General features: G+C 45.9%; 1 protein-coding gene across 1 annotated transcript in view; it reads left to right on the top strand.

Annotated features, from left to right (window-relative positions):
* The first annotated feature begins 214 nt into the window (after positions 1-214).
* celsr3 (cadherin, EGF LAG seven-pass G-type receptor 3) overlaps positions 215-17,500 on the top strand; it is a 245,899-nt gene continuing 228,613 nt past the window's right edge. Inside the window, 1 exon segment of the mRNA XM_061904867.1 lies at positions 215-5,302. Within this exon segment, the coding sequence (XP_061760851.1) occupies positions 460-5,302 (4,843 nt within the window). The 5' untranslated portion in view covers positions 215-459.

The raw sequence follows: 17,500 nt of genomic DNA on the forward strand, positions 1-17,500 counted from the left end.
GGACCCTCAAAGGTAAAATACATTTAAAAAAAATCCATCCCTGGTATATATTATCAATGTTGTAAATACAAATCTTTATATATCTAGAAAAGGTGGTCTTAAAGAGGGAGAGGTCTTAAGATGGTAACAAATACAAGAGTGTGTGTGTGTGTGTGTGTGTGTGTGTGTGTGTGTGTGTGTGTGTGTGTCATGTTGGATGTGAGTGAAGGTGCGGAGAGATGCTGCTGCTGCCGCCGCGCCGCTCTTGACTCACACGGCCCGAGCATCACACGCCTCAGCGGGTAGATGCCAACTCTCCAGGCCGAGGAAGAGACGGGGGAGCCTGGGGGAAGGTGTCGGGCGGTGCCGGCGGTCCTGGAAGTGGCTACCTAGCCGGAGTGGAGGAGTGAGAAGGCAAGACGAGGAAGGCGGAAGGGGAAGAAGACGGAGGGGGAGAGACCGAGAAAAGGAAGAGACTAAATGGCTACATTGCTACCGGGCTTCGCCAAGCTCTCGCCTCTGGTACTTCACCTGCTTCTCCTCGGCTCTTTGTTCGCCCTCACCCCGCCGACGGCGCATGCAGCGGGGGCTTCCGACCTGTGGACCCCGGGCCCCCGCCTTCGGGATGCCGGTAAAGCGAGCGAGCCAGCATGGGAGGACAGCCGGGATATACCCGCCGGCAGGTGGAGCGACGAGCGGACACGGCCTGAGGGATGCTCCGGGACACCGGAAGGATTCGGGACGTTTCGGAGGAGCGGGAACGAGCTGCCGCCTCCTCGCCTCCCCGGTGGTGTCCGTGCGGGGAAGAAGGGCGTTGTTCCGCCCGCCACCTCGGAGGCTTTCGGCTCCTCGCCGGTTCAGAGCGGTAAAAAACGGACAGTACAAAGAACTAGAGTGAGCGCGCTGCCCCGGCCACACCTTACTGAACGTGGAGCCCACAGCGCCTTTGTGCGAGCATTTAGCCCGAGCAAGGCACCCGGAAGTCGGGGGAAAAGCGATGGAGGGCCGTGGGAGAAAGCTGGTGAGCTCAGCAGGCACTGTAAGGATTTCAAATTAACACCAGAAGCAACGTATTTTCCTAGATATAATTCAGCTTCTTATCAAAAATATAACTCCATACATCCATTTTTTACCGCTTATTCCCTTTGGGGTAAATCCCATCTTAATATTTGTATGTGGGTCCAAGCATTTTGTCAGAGTTACAAACAGAATAAGAATAATAATAATGGTGCTCGGAGCTCAACTAGCATGGTCAAGAAAAAAGACGGTAATTGTTCCCATTTGGTCAGGCGCCGTGTTATCCGAGAGGGGGGCGAGGTTGCCCGTAGGACCCGGCGCGTGATCCGGGAGAGGGAAGGGTGGTCGGAGGGGGAGGAAGAGGACAGATGTTGCGCACCGGCAGTGTTTATGTGCAGAGCGAAGGGTAGGCGACGGGAGATTGAAAGAGGAAGGGTCAGGCAAGGCGACGCACACATTAACGTATCTAATTATGCGGGTAGTGACTGCGGGGATGATAATGAAGGGGTGGAAGCGGGGAAGGAGACTCCCTGGTGTTTTGAGGGACGAGGAGCAAGGTGTGGATTGTTAGCGGGGTTTTTAGGTCCCCGGGGCGGTATAACTCAGAGGTGTCCCAAATGGCAGTTTGGAACAGGCAGCATCACGGAAGCGCCAGGTCAGTGGTTTACACGTGTTAAAATGTGTCATATTTTGTCAATACTCCAAGTGCAAACAAGCCATTATGCAGAAATTGAACCTGTTGGAATCTGTAGTTCTGCAAAAAAAAATAAATCAGAGGGAGCTGACTCGGCAGTTTCTGTGTCTGGGAAGTTTCCTGCTCAGTTAACGCTAAAGTTACATCCGTCTTGTCAGCCTCCCACTTTTTCTTCACAAGTCAATCTGACCACGTGGCCTAGTGAGTTTCCTCGGTGGCCCATTTCTGCAGGGGATTCTGTACTTGGGACAGCTCTTACGGATAGAGTGATTTTGTGGGGTGATTTCAACGTAAACAATAACAACAACAAGGGTAAAGAGAGGCGTGATTTTGGTGATGAATCAGAGACGATAAATTCCACTGAGCAAGTGTCTTTAGAAGGCGTCAGACTGTCAGAAAAGCAGCAGATTGGGACTGAGGAGGGAAGGGAGAGAGATGGTGAGGCAGAGGGGGACGGACCGGAGGGCTCTGCCGCTGCTGCTGGGGGAGGAAAATTGCAGGTGGGGGAGGGTGAGTTAATGGTAGGGAGAGGACCGCGGGGAGAAGGGGAGGACGAGAAGCAGAGCGAGAGGGGGACAACAAAGCTAGGCCAAGCTGAGGAGAGAGAGGCAGAGGAAGGGAAGGGTCAGGATAGGGGCAGTATCACCGTCACTACCACACACCTAGATAGTGAAGAGAGGCAGCCAGAGGGGGAGGCTGAGGAGAGCCGCAGTTCAAGGGGAGAAAGGAGCCTGGAAAGGCTGATAATAGACCCAGATGATAAAACTTTGCCGGAGGAAAGGAACGGCAAGGTTTTGATGGCGTGGCCTCGCTCTCGACGTGCAGCTAACAGACATCCTCATTTTTCCCTATATAACTACCAAATACAAGTAGCCGAGAACCAGCCACCTGGGACTTCCGTTCTAGTCATGTCTGCTTCAGACCCGGATGCAGGGGATGCAGGCAGGCTGAGCTACAGCATGGCCCCACTGATGAACAGCCGATCCTCTGACTATTTCCACATACACCCTGACACCGGGTTGATCACGTCCACCCAGATTCTAGATCGAGAACATATGGTTCTGCATTATTTTCGTGTCACAGCGACTGATCATGGTTCCCCTCGTCTCTCTGGCACCACAATGGTTGCCATTACTGTTGCAGACCGCAATGATCACTCCCCTATTTTTGAGCAGACCGAGTACAGGGAAACCATCAGGGAGAATGTAGAGGAAGGGTATCCCATTCTTCAACTGAGAGCGACAGATTTAGACTCCCCGTCCAACGCTAATATCCGCTACCGATTTGTGGGCGACACCGCAACAGTTGGAAGAGCTGCTTTTGAAATCGATCCAAGATCAGGCCTCATAACTACCCGTGGAATTGTTGACAGAGAAACAAGTGAACGCTACACGCTCCAGGTGGAGGCTAGCGACCAGGGCAAGGAACCAGGGCCACGTTCAGCCACAGTCGAAGTCTTCATCACCGTGCTGGATGAAAATGACAATGTGCCACAGTTCAGCGAGAAGCGGTACGTGGTGGCGGTGAAGGAGGACGTGAGGCCACACACTGAGATCCTCCGTGTGAGTGCCACAGACCGGGACAAGGACAGTAATGCTGCGGTTCACTACAATATCATCAGTGGGAACAGCCGTGGACAGTTTTCTATAGACAGTTTCACGGGGGAGATCCAAGTAGTGGCGCCCCTGGATTACGAGGCGGAGCGGGAGTACACCCTGCGTGTACGTGCGCAGGACAATGGCCGACCACCTCTTTCCAACAACACCGGCATTGTGAGTGTGCAAGTGACAGACGTCAATGACAACCCGCCCATCTTTGTATCCACGCCGTTTCAAGCATCCGTGCTTGAGAGTGCACCTGTTGGAAGCTCAATCCTCCACATTCAGGCCATCGATACCGACGCAGGCGACAACGCACGCCTGGAATACAGACTGACCGGCACTAGCTCTGACACACCATTCCTCATCAATTCTGCAACAGGCTGGGTCACCGTCAGAAGCATTCTTGACAGGGAATCTGTAGAGCACTATTTCTTTGGTGTAGAGGCGAGGGATTATGGGATGCCGCCTCTTTCTGCCACAGCAAGTGTCACAATAACAGTCATGGATGTCAATGATAACCGACCAGAGTTTTTACAAAAGGAATATTACGCCCGCCTGAATGAGGACGCTGTAGTTGGCACCAGTGTGGTCACTGTCACAGCTGTGGATCGGGATGTCAACAGCGCGGTGACCTATCAGATAACAGGTGGAAACACCAGGAACCGCTTTGCCATCAGCACAGCAGGTGGGTCCGGGCTGCTCTCTTTAGCCCTCCCTCTGGACTACAAACAAGAGCGGCGCTATGTCTTAACTGTCACTGCTTCAGACCGCACGCTTCATGATACCTGTCAGGTGCACATCAACATCACAGATGCCAACACGCACCGGCCTGTGTTCCAGAGCGCACACTACTCCGTCAGTGTGAATGAGGACCGACCAATTGGAAGCCAAGTGGTTGTCATCAGCGCAACCGATGACGATGTGGGTGAAAACGCACGCATCACATATTTCCTGGAGGACAATATCCCTCAGTTTCGCATAGATCCTGGATCAGGAGCTATCACGCTACAGGCGGAGCTTGACTATGAGGACCAGATGACCTACACTTTGGCAATAACGGCCAAAGATAACGGTATTCCACAGAAATCAGATACTACATACGTGGAGGTGAATGTCAATGATGTGAATGACAACGCACCCCAGTTCCTCAGCCCCAGATATCAGGGAACTGTGAGTGAAGACGCTCCTCCATTCACCAGTGTCCTCCAAATTTCAGCCACTGACCGGGACGCCCACGCCAATGGTCGCGTTCAGTACACCTTTCAAAACGGCGAGGACGGGGATGGAGACTTTACCATTGAACCGACATCTGGAATTGTGCGAACTGTTCGCCGTTTGGACCGGGAAAGTGTGCCATTCTATGAGCTCACAGCGTACGCCGTCGACCGAGGCGTGCCTCCCCAGAAAACACCTGTCCACATCCAGGTGACAGTTCTTGATGTGAACGATAACGCCCCGGTCTTTCCTGCCGATGACTTTGAGGTTCTCGTGAGGGAAAACAGCGCAGTGGGTTCTGTGGTCGCCCAAATCACCGCCACAGACCCGGACGAGGGCGCCAACGCCCAAATCATGTATCAAATTGTGGAAGGAAACATCCCTGAGATCTTTCAGATGGACATCTTCTCAGGCGAGCTCACATCCCTTATTGATCTTGACTATGAGGCTCGCAATGAGTATGTCATCGTAGTCCAGGCCACTTCAGCCCCTTTGGTCAGCCGGGCTACTGTGCGAATCAAACTGGTGGACCAGAACGACAACAAACCCACTATGCAGGACTTCCAGATTATTTTCAACAACTTTGTGTCCAACCGCTCGAACAGTTTCCCCACCGGAGTTATTGGGAGAGTCCCGGCCCACGATCCAGATGTGTCGGACCAGCTTTACTACACCATAGACCGAGGGAACGAGCTTCACCTGCTGCTGCTTAATCACACCAGCGGGGAGATCCGACTGAGCCGTAAACTGGACAATAACCGGCCGCTGGTGGCTCCCATGCTGATCACTGTCACAGGTAAGAGAGCATGAAAGGGGACTTCGGGGGGTGGGGGGAGTGTGTATAACTGCATCTACTGTGACAAATGGCATGAAGATAACTGAAGACTCCGCAGGTTTGTTAGCAATGGTGGGATAAGCTTAGATACGAGAAGGCCTTTGTGTCTTTTGTGTGTCTTATTCCCTGATTGGTGTGTATTTTTATCTAGCAAAGTTGTAAATATGCATGTGAAGTATTTGCTATTATTCACACAGTGAAAGATGCTTTGAAGGGTTTGGTTACTGTTTTGTGAATGCTGTCTTGGGAGTGCGTGTGTGACCTGCTAATCTAGTTCTGTTGTTTTTATATCCCAATCAGAGTTGACATCAAATGCTTATCCTGGGAATTAGGTTTGAGATAGAGATAAGCGATGGATCTGTCAACACAGTAGAGCAACGCCTTTCAACTGGTGGCCCAAAAACCAGTTGAAACCTGGGAACTAATCCAAACTTGGGCACGACTAAACAAATTTGGCACACGGTCATTTTGTCTGGCTCGCCAAAGGGAGGGAACTTTATTATTTGCACATAGGCAATTTTTGTTTCCTGCTTAAAAAAGCTGTGTTTAGCCCCCGGCCTGTTGGCACATTTTCACTTTGGTCCTTGGAGGTAAAACGTTTGGGCAACCCAATATAGAGGCTGTCTCATCAGTGTTTTTGCCAATAGGTTCTTAAAAGCTGTAATGTCATATAAACGTTGTCTTTGTTTAGCATTTTTGCGGTAGCTCCTTGTAGGAATGGGTACCTTCCACATTTGAACCGATCAATTAATTCCCAGTACCTGAGAATCAGGCCCTGCGATGAGGTGGCGACTTGTCCAGGGTGTACCCCGCCTTCCGCCAGATTCTAGCTGAGATAGGCGCCAGCGCCCCCCGCAACCCCAAAAGGGAATAAGCGGTAGAAAATGGATGGATGGATGTTTATAGTGTGTTTATAGTGTTTATAGTGTTTTTTGGAAAAGTGAAGCCTCTCACTTTACGTTGGAACGTTTTCTATTATGCATACTTGCTTTGTTGGTATTGAAAGCTGTAACATTATATGGAGGCGGTTTGACTAAGTATAAATAATGCTAATAAATAGTGCCTATAAAAGTACCAAATATGTTACCTGTTCATTTTGTGAAGGGAGCTGTACAAATAACAATAAAATGAGGTAACGAGTGAATTGGGGAACGAGGTCGTAAGTGCAGTAATGAGTGAATGGGTGAGTAAGGCGTGAGGTAAATTAATCAGAGGACGACTACGGACTAGTTAAAGCAAATAATGAGTGAGGCATTCATTGTTTAAGCCAAGTAATGAGTGTGTAAAGTGCAATTTATCCACACAGGCTCGTGAAAATCAATGCTATGTTGCAATCCTAAGAATGACCTCGCACAAAAACAAAAAAAACACTTTAAAAATCCCGTGTTTCGGTTTGTGTTTACACACCTCATGTGTGTAAGTGTGGCAAAATGATGTCCTTCTGGCCGGTTGTAACGCAGCATTTAGCGTGCTCGAACGAGATTTATAAATTCATGTGAGATTTCCCTCACCAGCTCAGCCCCTCCAGGACATGACAGTTATGAGATTATAATGAAGCCGCAGTCGGCGGGAGTCAAGCTCGGAGTAAAGCTGTCACTTCGTGTGTGTGTGTGTGTGTGTGTGTTATCTTTAGCTTCTGCTTTATTCGCTCCAGCACCCCCCGCCACCCCGAAAGGGACAAGCGGTATAAAAAATGGATGGATGGATGGGTAGTGGGCACACGGCTGGATTAATTAATTAATTCCTATCAGTTGCCCACACAGCAAAAAGTCAGTGTTCAAAAACCAAACAAAAAAACAAAAATTAGGGGAATTTTATTTGAATTTAACAAAATTATCTGCCAATAGGACAAGAAAATTCGGCTTGTCAAGACTTTCCAAAACAAGTAAAAGTACTGTGGGGCAAAAAAAGTATTTAGTCAGCCAGCGATTGTGCAAGTTCTCCCACTTAAAATGATGACGGAGGTCTGTAATTTTCATCATAGGTACACTTCAACTGTGAGAGACAGAATGTGAAAAAAAGATCCAGGAATTCACATTGTAGGAATTTTAAATAATTTATTTGTTAATTATGGTGGAAAATAAGTATTTGGTCAACCATTCAAAGGAGGTTTTGGCTCAAAATCTCACGATACATGGCCCCATTCATTCTTTCCTTAACACGGATCAATCGTCCTGTCCCCTTAGCAGAAAAACAGCCCCAAAGCATGATGTTTCCACCCCCATGCTTCACAGTAGGTGTGGTGTTCTTGGGATGCAACTCGGTATTCTTCTTCCTCCAAAGACGACGAGTTGAGTTTATATCAAAAAGTTCCATTTTGGTTTCATCTGACCACATGACATTCTCCCAATCCTCTGCTGTATCATCCATGTATCCATTTTGGTATAAACTCAATAATAAGTTTTTCAACTTGTTTAAGTTAATCAATTCATGGTAAAGATGGTTTTTACATGGTAAAATAAAGACAAAAGAAACAAAAACAGCCTTCATGGTAACTTTGTGTCAACATTGCAACTTTTTCTTGATAGATTTCACCTCATTCCAATATTTTTAATGTTCTTTTTGCAATAGCATTTCCAGAATGTGTGGGGGGCCGGTAAACAATTAGCTTCGGGCCCCAAAAGGCCCCCGGGCTGCACTTTGGACACCCCTGCCTTAAAACAAGTAAAACACTAACTTAAAATCTGTTTAGTGCAGGGGTGTCAAACTCAAATACAGAGTGGGCCAAAGTGTTAAACTGAACAAAGCCGCGGGCCGAGGTTGAACAAATGAACCTTTTAATAGGGACCCAAACAAGTGTTGCATTGAATATTGAACAAGCAAGGCTTATATAACTTTATAGTGACATGCAAAATCCAGTTTCAAATAATAATAATAATTTAAAAATAGCAATGGCATATCAAATCAAGTTTAAATAGAAATTGAATGCCTCTTTTCTATTTGCAACCTTCTCAGGTAAATATCTAAATAAACTTTTCCACAGGCTGATAATGAATTTTTTAGGGATGCACCGAAATGAAAATTTGTGGCCGAAGCCGAATAAAATTTAAACGCTTGGCCGAAGGCCGAATACCGAATAATGAATGCAGTTTTTCACAATTTTTTAAATTGCACAAATAGCCTAGAATAAATATTCAGACATGTTTTCTAATAAAGTAATTTTTTATTGAATATTGACATTTTGTTAATAATCCAGTAGCCTTTGCTTTTCAAAAAAAGCACAAAGTTTTTCATTTATATTAGGCCTTCAAACAAAACATGCATTCCAAAAATAAATAAAGTGCATTAAAGTGGATAAACCCACAACAAATGAATTATTGTCCTTTTGGCAAAAGTCTGTTTAGCCACAGTAGATATGCTAATAATGCAAACAGAAGGCTCAAGTAAATCTCAATTAAGTGTGTGCTTGTAACCTCATACACTTATACAGGTAGCCTACACAACAGGCTAATAATGTAAACAGAGGCCCCACTAAATCTCAATAAGTGTGTGCTTGTAACCTCATACACTTATACAGGTACACAACATATCCCAACGTCACTGCACGTTGGTTGATTGCGTCACCGCGTCAAAAAATTGCGTCACACGCCACTATTCGGCCTTGTTTTTAACTCATTCCACCGAAGGCCGAATGTGGCTTTTTTTGCCATATTCGGCCGAATATATTCGGTTACCGATTAATCGGTGGATCCCTAGAATTTTTATATTGTAGCGTCCAGGAAGAGGTCGTGCTGCAAGGGGTTCCGTGTATTTGTTCTGTTGTGTTTATGTTGTGTTACAGTGCGGATGTTCTCCCGAAATTTGCTTGTCGTTCTCGTTTAGTGTTGGTTCACAGTGTGGCGCATATTTGTAACAGTCTTAAAGTTGTTTATTTGGCCACCCTCAGTGTGACCTGTATGGCTGTTGACCAAACTTGCATTGCATTAGCGTGTGTGTGTGTGTGTAAAAGCCACATATATCATGTGACTAGGCCGGCACGCTGTTTCTACGTAGGAAAAGCGGACGTGACGAAAGTTTTAGAGGACGCTTGAGGCAGTGCCTTTAAGGCACGCCCTCAATATTGTTGTCCAGGTGGGAATTTAAAAAAATTTGGGAGAATGGTTGCCCACTATGATTTTCGTGAGGGGCACTGAAATTTGGGAATCTCCTTGGAAAATGGGGGGCGTTAGCAGGTATGAATATTAGCGGTGAATGCGGTGTTACAGCAACACCGCCGCTGTATAATACTGGCGGGCCAGCTCTAATGTTAATTTGATTTTTTCTCAAGGGCCAAATGAAAATACACGGCGGGCCATATTTGGCCCGCGGGCCAGAGTTTGACACCCGTGGCTTAGTGAGAAGAATGATCTTATCAGACAGAAAATAAGCAAATATCACCCTTATTTGAGATATTTAATATTATAGACTTAAATTTTGCAGTGCAGTTCAACATATATTTTCTTCTCACTCACAGTATGTTATCATCCCTTCATTTTGACTGTACTTAAATGTAGAATATATGTAGAATATATTTATATTATTCACATGTTATATACATAATGTTAGATATAAATTAAATTATTTATTATTATTATTGGGCTTCACGGTGGCAGAGGCGTTAGTGCGTCTGCCTCACAATACGAAGGTCCTGCAGTCCTGGGTTCAAATCCAGGCTCGGGTTCTTTCTGTGTGGAGTTTGCATGTTCTCCCCGTGAATGCGTGGGTTCCCTCCGGGTACTCCGGCTTCCTCCCACTTCCAAAGACATGCACCTGGGGATAGGTTGATTGGCAACACTAAATTGGCCCTAGTGTGTGAATGTTGTCTGTCTATCTGTGTTGGCCCTGCGATGAGGTGGCGACTTGTCCAGGGTGTACCCCGCCTTCCGCCCGATTGCAGCTGAGATAGGCGCCAGCGCCCCCCGCGACCCCAAAAGGGAATAAGCGGTAGAAAATGGATGGATGGATTATTATTATTGTCTATTGTGGGGGCTTCACGGTGGCAGAGGGGTTAGTGCGTCTGCCTCACAATACGAAGGTCTTGAGTGGGGTTCAATCCCGGGCTCAGGATCTTTCTGTGTGGAGTTTGCATGTTCTCCCCGTGAATGTGTGGGCTCCCTCCGGGTACTCCGGCTTCCTCCCACCTCCAGAGACATGCACCTGGGGATAGGCCCCTCCCACCTCCAAAGACATGCACCTAGGGATAGGCCCCTCCCACCTCCAAAGACATGCACCTGGGGATAGGCCCCTCCCACCTCCAAAGACATGCACCTGGGGATAGGCCCCTCCCACCTCCAAAGACATGCACCTGGGGATAGGCCCCTCCCACCTCCAAAGACATGCACCTGGGGATAGGCCCCTCCCACCTCCAAAGACATGCACCTGGGGATAGGCCCCTCCCACCTCCAAAGACATGCACCTGGGGTTGATTGGCAACACTAAAATGGTCCCTAGTGTGTGAATGTGAGTGTGAATGTTGTCTATCTGTGTTGGCCCTGTGATGAGGTGGCGACTTGTCCAGGGTGTACCCCGCCTTCCGCCCGATTGTAGCTGAAATAGGCGCCAGCGCCCCCCGCGACCCCAAAGGGAATAAGCGGTAGAAAATGGATTGATGGATTGTCTATTGTGAGCGAACTGAGGTGCTGAATTTCCCCCAGAGATCAATAAAGTACTCTCTATTCTATTCTATTTGCAGCACAGCTTCCTTCTTTCATTTCTGCCCGCACTCTCCCTCCTTAGCACTTCTTCACCTCTCCTCTTTTTTTGTCTCTGCTCCTTCTTCACATCTTCTGTTTTCACTCGTTCTCACGCAACGTGTGTGCTGTCTGTTTGCACATGCATACCTGATTTGCAGCATTGATGCTGGAGTTTTTCTACGGTAATGCTTATGCAAGATTTTGGGTTTTCCCGGGTGTGACATCACAAAAGTGCGTACTCTCAGGTGGCTCAAAGCTTTGCGCTCCAGAGTGTATTCATGCCTTCAGTCAATAGTATCTCTGCACAGCAGATAGCTCTGGGCCTGCACTCCTCTCCCTCTCTTTTGTCTTTTTCAATACTCCCATTTCCTCTGCTTCTTTCCTTCAGCTTCTACACTTCTCTAGATAATTCCCTTTTTTTTTTTTTTTACACAAATATCCATTTACACACACGATTTTAGAGGACAAACATCTGGCTGCAGGGTCAATAGAGTGAGGAAAATCATGTTTTTATTTTGGTTGAAAACCCCAAAGGGCGTCAGATGAAGGTGACCTTGATCAAAGCAACCGGCAAACTGTTCTGTTGTGGCCAAGAACAGCTTTTGGTCGTACTCGCCAATGCTCACAAGCAAGGCTTTGCTGGAGGACAGAAACAATAAAACAGACAAGCTAGTAGTGCAATTTAGTGGTACAGATTTATGTGTAAGGAAACAATAACAAAGGCATTCATACTGTATTTGCAAACATAATGCACAAACTAATTTTTTCAGCAACATATTTATAATTGTAGTTGGACTTTATACTGCTGATAATAGATATTGGATGCTTTCACTATACATATATATATATATATATATATATATATATATACACACACACGTTAAGTCAGGAAATAACACAGAGGCTATATCATCCCTACAAGCCTGTTTCGCAGGTTTCCCTGCTCGTCAGGGGATTTTACTCGTTACCATGAATTAATTTAACGTGGACCCCGACTTAAACAAGTTGAAAAACTTATTGGGGTGTTACCATTTAGTGGTCAATTGTACGGAATATGTACTGTACTGTGCAATCTACTAATAAAAGTATCAATCAATCAATCAATCTAAGAGCAGGAAAACCTGCGAGACAGGCTTGTAGGGATAATATAGCCTCTGTGTGTTTTCCTGACCTACTGTATATTCCGCTCTACCCAGGTATTGGTATATATATATATATATATATATATATCTATATATATATATATATATATATATAGATATATATATATATATATATATATATAAATATGTATAAAAAAATCAAGGTTTCTGTGGTTTATCCGTTATACAGTGCAATATATATATATATATATATCCATCCATCCATCATCTTCCGCTTATCCGAGGTCGGGTCGCGGGGGCAGCAGCCTAAGCAGGGAAGCCCAGACTTCCCTATCTCCAGCCACTTCGTCTAGCTCTTCCCAGGGGATCCCGAGGCGTTCCCAGGCCAGCCGGGAGACATAGTCTTCCCAACGTGTCCTGGGTCTTCCCCGTGGCCTCCTACCAGCTGGATGTGCCCTAAACACATCCCTAGGGAGGCGTTCGGGTGGCATCCTGACCAGATGCCCGAACCACTTCATCTGGCTCCTCTCGATGTGGAGGAGCAGCGGCTTTACTTTGAGTTCCTCCCGGATGGCAGAGCTTCTCACCCTATCTCTAAGGGAGAGCCCCGCCACCCGGCGGAGGAAACTTATTTCGGCCGCTTGTACCCGTGATCTTATCCTTTCGGTCATGACCCAAAGCTCATGACCATAGGTGAGGATGGGAACGTAGATCGATCGGTAAATTGAGAGCTTTGCCTTCCGGCTCAGCTCCTTCTTCACCACAACGGATCGATACAACGTCCGCATTACTGAAGACACCGCACCGATCCGCCTGTCGATCTCACGATCCACTCTTCCCCCACTCGTGAACAAGACTCCTAGGTACTTGAACTCCTCCACTTGGGGCAGGGTCTCCTCCCCAACCCGGAGATGGCACTCCACCCTTTTCCGGGCGAGAACCATGGACTCGGACTTGGAGGTGCTGATTCTCATTCCGGTCGCTTCACACTCGGCTGCGAACCGATCCAGTGAGAGCTGAAGATCCCGGTCAGATGAAGCCATCAGGACCACATCATCTGCAAAAAGCAGAGACCTAATCCCGTGGCCACCAAACTGGAACCCCTCAACGCCTTGGCTGCGCCTAGAAATTCTGTCCATAAAAGTTATGAACAGAATCGGTGACAAAGGACAGCCTTGGCGGAGTCCAACCCTCACTGGAAATGTGTTCGACTTACTGCCGGCAATGCGGACCAAGTTCTGGCACTGATCATACAGGGAGTGGACCGCCACAATAAGACAGTCCGATACCCCGTACTCTCTGAGCACTCCCCACAGGACTTCCCGAGGGACACGGTCCAATGCCTTCTCCAAGTCCACAAAGCACATGTAGACTGGTTGGGCAAACTCCCATGCACCCTCAAGAACCCTGCCGAGAGTATAGAGCTGGTCCACAGTTCCACGACCAGGACGAAAACCACACTGTTCCTCCTGAATCCGAGGTTCGACTATCCGGCGTAGCCTCCTCTCCAGTACACCTGAATAAACCTTACCGGGAAGGCTGAGGAGTGTGATCACACCATAGTTGGAACACACCCTCCGGTCCCCCTTCTTAAAGAGAGCGACCACCACCCCGGTCTGCCAATCCAGAGGTACCGCCCCCGATGTCCACACGATGCTGCAGAGTCTTGTCAACCGAGACAGCCCCACAGCATCCAGAGCCTTAAGGAACTCCGGGCGGATCTCATCCACCCCCGGGGCCTTGCCACCGAGGAGCTTTTTAACTACCTCAGCGACCTCAGCCCCAGAAATAGGAGAGTCCATATATATATATATATATATATATAGTGGGGCAAAACAGTATTTAGTCAGCCAGCGATTGTGCAAGTTCTCCCACTTAAAATGATGACAGAGGTCTGTCATTTTCATCATAGGTACACTTCAACTGTGAGAGACAGAATGTGGAAAAAAATCCAGGAATTCACATTGTAGGAATTTTAAAGAATTTATTTGTAAATTATGGTGGAAAATAAGTATTTGGTCAACCATTTAAAGCTCTCACTGATGGAAGGAGGTTTTGGCTCAAAATCTCCCGATACATGGCCCCATTCATTCTTTCCTTAACACGGATCAATCGTTAGGGTTGCGTTACCATGAATTGATTAACGTGGACCCCGACTTAAACAAGTTGAAAAACTTATTGGGGTGTTACCATTTAGTGGTCAATTGTACGGAATATGTACTGTACTGTGCAATCTACTAATAAAAGTATCAATCAATCAATCAATCAAAAGTGTATTTTCAATGTACATTCAGGGTTAAGAAGGGGTTAAAAACAAAACAAGTTGTGCACGCAGCATCATTCGTGAGGGAGGGGCAGAGACAGAGAGAGCGAGAGAGTTGTGATAAACGCGCAAGTGTTGCCAGGCTCCGCTTTTTATCCATAGATTTATCAGATTTATTTTTTATTATCTACAGCAGGGGTGTCAAAAGTGTGCCCCGGAGGCCCCTTGCGGCCCACAGCTAATGTTTTAAAGGCCAATGGCACATTCTCAAAATACTATCAAAATAAACAAAAGTGAACTAAAAAAGCTTAAAGGCTAAAATGTAATTTAGAAAAAGTTGCAACGTTGACTAATAAAACAAAGCTTTTTTTTTTCTTTCAAACTTTCATTGCTCAAAACAAAATATTGAGTGAAAATCAATGTTGTTATGAATTATTGACCTATCCAAGGTTCCCATTACTTCACATCAAATATTCCACTAAGAAAAATATTTTTGGTGGAAGATTTTGCAAATTTGGTAAATAAATAACCCCAAAGATTATATTTTGTTGTTTTCTTACTTTACCGAAAATGAACCGAACCGTGACCTCTGAACCGAAGTACTTACCGAACCAACATTTTTGTGTACCGTTACACCCCTATGGCCTGGCTGTAGTCCAGACCTGTTTCCCATTGAAAATTTATGGCACATTATGAAGCGTAAAATAATATACGGAGACCCCGGACTGTTGGACAAATTAAGCTGTACATCAAGCAAGAATGGGAAAGAATTCCACCTGAAAAGCTTCAAAAATCGGTCTCCTTAGTTCTCAAATGTTTACTGAGTGTTGTTAAAAGGAAAAGGCCATGTAACACAGTGGTAAAAATGCTCCCGTGCCAACTTTTTTGTAATGTGTTGCTGCCATTGGATTCTAAGTTAATGGATATTTCCAAAACAAAAAAGAAGTTTCTGAGTTGGAACATTAAATATCTTGTCTATTCAATTCAATATAAGTTGTATAGGATTTGCAAATCATTGTATTTTGTTCTTATTTACCATTTACATAACATGCCAACTACTCTGGTTTTGGGTTTTGTACAAACCCCGTTTCCATATGAGTTGGGAAATTGTGTTAGATGTAAATATAAACAGAATACAGTGAATCCTTCAACTCATATTCAATTGAATAGACTGCAAAGACAACATTTTTGATGTTGAAACTCATAAACTTTATTTTTTTTTGCAAATAATAATTAACTTAGAATTTCATGGCTGCATCACGTGCCAAAGTAGTTGGGAAAGGGCATGTTCACCACTGTGTTACATCACCTTTTCTTTTAACAACATTCAATAAATGTTTGGGAACTGAGGAAACTAATTGTTGAAGCTTTGAAAGTGGAATTCTTTCCCATTCTTGTTTTATTTAGAGCTTCAGTCCTTCAACAGTCCGGGGTCTCCGCTGTCGTATTTTACGCTTCATAATGCACCACACATTTTCGATGGGAGACAGGTCTGGACTGCAGGCGGGCCAGGAAAGTACCCGCATTCTTTTTTTACGAAACCACGCTTTTGTAACACGTGGCTTGGCATTGTCTTGCTGAAATAAGCAGGGGTGTCCATGACAACGTTGCTTGGATGACAACATATGTTGCTCCAAAACCTGTATGTACCTTTCAGCATTAATGGTGCCTTCACAGATGTGTAAGTTACCCATGCCTTGGGCACTAATACACCCCCATACCATCACAGATGCTGGCTTTTGAACGTTGCCTATAACAGTCTGGATGGGTCTTTTCCTCTTTGTTCCGGAGGACACGACGTCCACAGTTTCCAAAAACAATTTGAAATGTGGACTCATCAGACCACAGAACACTTTTCCACTTTGCATCAGTCCATCTTAGATGATCTCAGACCCAGAGAAGCAGGCGGCGTTTCTGGATGTTGTTGATAAATGGCTTTAGCTTTGCATAGTAGAGCTTTAACTTGCACTTATAGATGTAGCGACCAACTGTATTCAGTGACAGTGGTTTTCTGAAATATTCCTGAGCCCATGTGGTGATATCCTTTAGAGATTGATGTCGGTTTTTGATACAGTGCCGTCTGAGGGATCGAAGGTCACGGTTATTCAATGTTGGTTTCCGGCCATGCCGCTTACGTGGAGTGATTTCTCCAGATTCTCTGAACATTTTGATGATATTATGGACCCTAGATGTTGAAATCCCTAAATTTTTTGCAATTGCACTTTGAGAAAAGTTGTTCTTAAACTGTTTGACTATTTGGTCACGCAGTTGTGGACAAAGGGGTGTACCTCGCCCCATCCTTTCTTGTGAAAGACTGACTGGGAAGCTGTTTTTATACCCAATCATGGCACCCACCTGTTCCCAATTGGCCCGCACACCCGTGGAATGTTCCCAATAAGTGTTTGATGAGCATTCCTCAACTTTATCAGTACTTTTTGCCACCTTTCCCAACTTTTTGTCACGTGTTGCTGGCATCAAATTGTGAAGTTAATGATTATTTGCAAAAAAAAAAAAAGTTTATTAGTTTGAACATCAAATATGTTGTCTTTGTAGCATATTCAACTGAATATGGGTTGAACATGATTTGCAAATCATTGTATTCCGTTTATATTTACATCTAACACAATTTCCCAACTCATTTGGAAACGTGTTTGTACGTTCTGGCCCCGCCTCTCTACAGAGCACCTTTACCAGCCCATTACATCACATTAGACGTCTTCTCTTGGTCCGTGGTTGCGTGCCAGGAGTTAAATGTTTCAGGTGGAGCAGCCAGCCAGGCCAGGTTTCCACTCCCCTTAGAGGCCCAGAAGGCCAGATGGCAGCCTTTAGTCTGTTACAGTCTTACCGACTGCAGACTAGACCTGTAGCCCTCAGTGGCACGCGTATTTAGGGTCCGCCCTGCCCATGGCAAAGGACCCTTTGCCATGGGCCAAGGACCCTATTGAAACTGGTGTGTTTTATTATTCTTTATTATTATTATTATTATTATTCCGCACCTATGCGCTGTAATTTGACCCCCTTAACATGCTTCAAAACTCACCAAATTTGACACACACGTCGGTCTGGCATGCCTTCCCAACTTAAGCAACCAAACCCCAAAAATGAAAATTGCGCGCTAGCG

This window comes from Nerophis ophidion, linkage group LG06 (genome assembly GCF_033978795.1).
Source record: "Nerophis ophidion isolate RoL-2023_Sa linkage group LG06, RoL_Noph_v1.0, whole genome shotgun sequence".
Taxonomy (NCBI): Eukaryota; Metazoa; Chordata; class Actinopteri; order Syngnathiformes; family Syngnathidae; genus Nerophis; species Nerophis ophidion.